Source organism: Piliocolobus tephrosceles, unplaced genomic scaffold, assembly GCF_002776525.5.
Source record: "Piliocolobus tephrosceles isolate RC106 unplaced genomic scaffold, ASM277652v3 unscaffolded_24952, whole genome shotgun sequence".
NCBI classification, from domain to species: domain Eukaryota; kingdom Metazoa; phylum Chordata; class Mammalia; order Primates; family Cercopithecidae; genus Piliocolobus; species Piliocolobus tephrosceles.
This window is the reverse complement of record NW_022307590.1, coordinates 1-5,536: the sequence shown is the minus strand read 5'-3', so window position 1 is coordinate 5,536 and position 5,536 is coordinate 1. Positions and strand designations below refer to the sequence as shown.

General features: G+C 55.6%; 1 protein-coding gene across 1 annotated transcript in view; it reads right to left on the bottom strand.

The window, feature by feature from the left end:
* LOC113221463 (ras/Rap GTPase-activating protein SynGAP-like) overlaps positions 1-5,502 on the bottom strand; it is a gene marked incomplete at its 3' end in the record, with an annotated part of 7,227 nt that extends 1,725 nt beyond the window's left edge. Inside the window, exons 1-3 of the mRNA XM_026450790.2 lie at positions 5,423-5,502; positions 1,494-1,585; positions 918-1,039 (exon numbers count right to left, since the gene is read on the bottom strand). Coding sequence (XP_026306575.2) covers positions 918-1,039; positions 1,494-1,585; positions 5,423-5,459 — 251 coding nt within the window. The remainder of the gene's footprint in view (positions 1-917; positions 1,040-1,493; positions 1,586-5,422) is intronic.
* Positions 5,503-5,536: the final 34 nt, after the last annotated feature.

Here is a 5,536-nt window from a genome sequence, read left to right as displayed (position 1 = left end):
CCCCCGGCCCCCGGCCCCCCCCCACCCCCGCGGCCAGGAATACCATGCCCTCACCCCCTGCCGGCCCCAAATCCAGCTCTGGCAACATGGGAGGGGGGCAGGGAAAGGTATAACTCACTTTATCCCAACCTCCCTACCTGCCCAATCCTGTGGGTGGCCAGACGTGGGGGAAAGGGAGGGCATGGTTCTCCCTAGGGAGTGACTGGGTGAGGGGGAAACCCAGATAGGAACCCCAAATGGCAGGCAACAAAGGCAAACAGTGGAGGTCTCCTTCAGCCTGGCCTCAGGGCCAATGCCTTCTGGACTTCTCTACAGGCTGCTTCTTCATGCCTCAGTCCATGGATTGCCCCCCATTCTGTCACCCTGCACACCTGTCCCAGCCTCCCCTTCTCTGCCATGCTCTATACTGCCTCTTCCTTCACTGATGAGGTCCTTGAGCCCTAGCCATCATCCATTCATTCAGCCACCCCCAGCCCCGCTCCAACCTGCTGCCCTGTATTTCCTGACCTTCCCTGACACCCTTCCACCTACAGCCTATTGCTCACTCACCTACCAACCCCTTCCCTGCATTCCTTAAACGCTCCTCCAGGGTCACTCTCCTCCTGTACAGCTCCTTTGATCCTGGGCTAGAGCCCATCCTTCTTGGCCTGAGTAGTCCCTGAGGAGTCACTCCTTGGCTTCACCTTCATTCCCTTTCCAGCCTCTCTGTCTTCTCTCTCTGCCACCCTACCCCTCTCCTGCTGCTCACAGATCCCTATTCTAGTTCTTTTCTGTTCTGTCCCCTGCCCCGTGACATCCCCCAACCAACTTGAGTTGAATCCTTCAACCTTTGCACACAGATAACCCCCTCCCTCTGCATCTCACACAAGAGACCCTACATTACATCGATCTCATCCCACATGCTCCAGCCCCTGTACCGGTCATGGTCAGCACTTCGGAAGCGAGGCAGGATCTGGCGAAAGCTGCTGGTCCGGTCAAGTTTGGGTTGTGACTTCGTTCGTTTGATGGAGCTTTTTAGCCGTCGGCTCAGGAAGCCTTGCTGGGGGGGAAATGGGGATGAGGTGGGTTGGGGCAGGGTCAGTTCTACCTACTCATCCCTCAGCTGGTAGAGAGTCCCTGGATGAAAGTGGGATGGGGAAAAGGGAAGTCTCCAGAGGCGAGGAAAGGGGGATAGGAACCCTAATACCAGTTTGTCTTCCTTGCTCCCACGGGTACAGTGCAAGCACGCGTGCACACACACACACACACACACACACACACACACACACACAGCTTGGAGAAAGTGGGAAGGCTGGTCTCAGAAGCAGGGGGGCAGAGCCAAGAAGGGGGAAACCAAAGAGGTGGGGAGACATACACACACACACACACACACTCTTTTTCTCAATCTCACTCCCTCTCTCCCCCTCCTGCCCTCTTTCTCAGACTCCTAGGGCCCCAGTTGGGGCTGGAGGGGAGGGGGCCCAGCTGAGCCACATCTGGTAGGCACCACTCACCGAGGGCCGGAAGGGCGCAGCGGGGGCGCCCTCCATGCTGTACTGCTTCCCCCCTGGGACACTCTTCCTCCTTGATCGACCCAAGTGGTATTCTGGAGGGGAGAAAAGGGCCAGAAGGGAAGTTGGGGAGGGGGCCAGGAGGGAAGCTGTTAACCCAGGTTCCCACCCCTGACCCCAGTGCATGCCCCCACCTCCCTCTGCCCCTCAGCTCCGGCCTCACCTACCCCCCGGAAAGCAGCAGGAAGAGCAGCGACGGCGGAGAGGCTGGCAGCGGGAAGGAGGGGGCAAGGAACCTGAGCAGGAGCCCCCTGAGGGGGATGGGGTGGGAGGCCTTAGGCCCATGACTGGGGCTGGCAGTCAGCAGGGGGGCATGGCTGAGAGGGTCAGTAAAACCCCAGTAATGAAGGACACCAAAGATCCAGGGAGGCTAGGTCCCTGGTGCCCACCCACCCCAGAAGGGGCCAGCTGGGGGAAAAGATGGGTTAAAGGTCATTGCCCATAGGCAGGCTTTCCTCTTCCCCCTGCTGGGCACATCTTCCATCTGCCCCCCACCTCCTGGAACCCCTGTCTGTCTGGAGGGCCAGGGCTGCCTCCCATGACCCCCTCCCTGGACTGGAGGGGGAGGTCTTGGAAGAGACCTGTGAGGAGTAGCAGGAGGAGAAGCCGGGGACAGAAAATTCAAGGAAGGGGCAGGTGGGGGGAGGGGAGAAGGAGCCGGTTCCACGTGCACTGCAGTGGCAGGGGCTCAGAAGGTGGGGGAGGGGAAAAGCAAAGAATGCAGGGGAGTGGGCAGGGAACAGGAAGGATGGGCAGTGGGGGTTCTGGGGACTCCCAAGTAAGGACAGAGAGAGGAGGAGGAGGGGAGGTGAATGCGGATGCAGCTCAGCCTGCCAAGAGCCTAGAGGGATGGCAAGCTCTGAAAAAGGAAGCTGAGGCTCGGCTACAAGGGAATTTAGAGGGGCCGAGGGGCTGGAAGAGAATGTAAGTGGGGGGATGCCAAGCTCCGGCTCCAGCTCCAGAATGGCTGCCCAGGCCTGGGCTCCCCCCTCAGCCCCACAGTCACCACTGCAGCCAATGGGGGGGCAGGTGCTGCATCAGGGGCGGGGCCAGCATCTCCACGGCAACAAGAAGCTACAGGCTGGAAGGAGGGGGGTGGACCGGAAGAGCTGCCTGTTAACCCTCTAGGTTCCAGAACAGAACAAGGGAGGACCACAATTATATTTTCACTGTCTGCTTCCAGAATTGCAAATTGCCTGCAAACTGCCCTAGAATCAGTCCCCAGCTCCCCTTTACCTGTAAAACCCAGGTGTTAGGAGGTTTGCATACAAAAAGTGGACCCCATGACACGAGAACCCTATCACTCCCTCAGGAACAGGTGTATAGTACAGAAACACACACTGAGCTATAGTGGTACGTGTATATGAGAACCACAGTACAAAAAAATAACTGGGGATCTATGTGCTTTTGAGACATACAGACAACTGTGAGCACGGGCATAGCACGGATCCACATTCTGAGACCCTAAGGCCCACACACCCCACAGGATACATGCTTTGACATATGTGAGCACTACAACAAGGGAGTACATACTTGAACCCAGTTACCCACATGACAGCTGCTCGTGTGGACTTTGTGGCCCAAGTCTCTTGGGCAATCACGTGGACAGCACACTACAGAAATGGACCTATAACCCTAAGACGCACATATCCCCATGCAGGGGAATTCCAGTTTAACCCCTGAAATACATGCTTGAGTACACCATGATCCTGACCACAGAAAGGTATCCCCATATCTCAGAAGCACAAACATCCTTTCATTCACGTGAAAAGTACAACCACATCCGCTCTGTCTCAGGACAACCCCCTTTCCTCCCCCAGCCCTTCTCTCACTCTAACACAGGCATCCAAGATTGCCACCAGAGTAAAGAAAAACCAGGAGCAAATGTGTTAATTATCCTTCTGGCACACACTAAGCAATGCATCAAATGGTTCAGGATATCTCTTCCCTAGTAACATTTTTCTGCATTTCTCAGGTATGGCTGCCTCACTCTCATTTCAGGGAACCGAGCTCAGCCATTATTTTCATGTGCAAGCTTATCTAATAAAGGCATAAAGTCTAACTTTAAATGCATTAAAATTCTGCTTTGGAACTAAAGCATTAACAGAAGAACAAATTTGCTAATTGGCTTGCTTGGTTCTTGGAAGTAATATAACCTTACACATATTACCAAGAACTAAGATCCATGAACTCACTCATAAGTCACAGGAACACAGAGGCCACATACACATATGCTTATTAAAGACTTTTGTTGCCACAGGAAAAGAATAGCAGAAACACAGAGGAAAGGGGGGCAGAGTGACAGAAACACAGAACATCCTGTTATTAGTGCTGCATGCAGTGACATGTACAGAGAAAATAACACACACCCATATATACACACACACAGCAAACCTGAAAAGCATAAACTGTGATCCTGGGTCTCCATGTCCCATGCCTGCACGATGTATACACGCATGCACACACATAACAGCCACCTACACAAACCCGTAACACAGGCATTGTGCACACACCCACACATGTACACACCCTGTGTACACACACAATGGCACTCACACACACACAGCAAGGGCTTGGACTCCTGCCCCTCCAACATCTCTAATCTTGCCATCACCCACAGAATCTCCCCCTGCCCTCCAAATCCCTAACCTTTCCTTTGGCCTTTCTTCCTCTCCACACCCAGCTGGCAGCTCTCAAGGGGAGCCAGGGGAGGGAGGTTGCCAGAGAAGGGCGAAGAACAGGGTTGGACACAGAGCAGAGAAATGGGAGACAGAGCTCTGTGCTGGGGATATGAACCTCTAATGACAGTCCCTGCCATGACAGGCCTCACTGTGAGCCAGCCCGTATGCCTGAGTGGCCCTCCCTGATCCAAAACCAAGCCTGATCCTACAAGGCCTACAAGAATCCAGTGCCTTCTCCCATCTTCTTCCCTTTCTTCTTTCACAGATGACTTTACCAGAAGGCCTGACTCTCTCCTCCCCACTGCCTTCCCAGCCCCCAGACCCCTTCTTTTCCCACCATCTCTATCCAGTTCCCCATCTTAAGCTCTTATCCCCTGTTCTCTCCTAAGTCTGGCTCAGCTTTCTCCCACATTCCCATTCTCCAGCTATTCTTTCTCCCTGGCCTGCTCTCTGCTCTCTTCTTCAAGCCTCTCTCATTCCTTCGCTCCCATTTCCTCCCCACTTTTCCTCTTTACCCCATTTCTTCCCTTTTTGAGCTTTTCTGTCCCCACTTACTGACCAAGCAGGGCTTACACCTGCCCAGCCCAAAGGTGTTTCATACACAGTAGGATTCCAAGGAACACATTCACACACTCTCCCCCCCCCACGCCACACCACCCACATCCAGACACGCCCTGGACACCCATGCTGGGACTGACACAGATACTCAGGCCAGTGCTGGAACACACATGCAAAGACACACACCTGCCACCAGGGACACAGAAAATCCTGCTCATAGGGCCACACATTCCCACACACAGAAGGCTGACAAGAGGTGAGCCCCAGCCAGCGATATGCACGCTCAGGGTCAGAGGTGACATGGACCAGCATGGCTGCGAACTGCCCCACAAGCCCATGGCTGGCCCAACAGCCCCCTAGGCAGGAAACAGGCAGAGGCAAGATAAGACAGGACACACTTGCACAAGGCTGGCTGCACATGTGTGCAGGAGGAACTGGGCCCCCGTGTGCACATGGCACCGACACACAGGAGACACGAGCATGGGCACGAACACACACGCGGACACACGGGCTGCCCCTTCCACCAGGGGCTCCAAGATCCCACACACACCGGCCGCCCCCGCGTGCTCAAGACCCTGTCCACACGAGGCCGGTCCCCGACCCTCCCGACCTCCGCTGTCCCCCTCCGGTTACCATAACTCCCCCCACTCGGAGGATGCAGCGAGAACATGCGGAGGGAGCAGCTGCTGCCGCCGCCGCCGCCACCGCGGCTTCCCCACCCCCCTCCCCGCGCCCACGCACACGCGC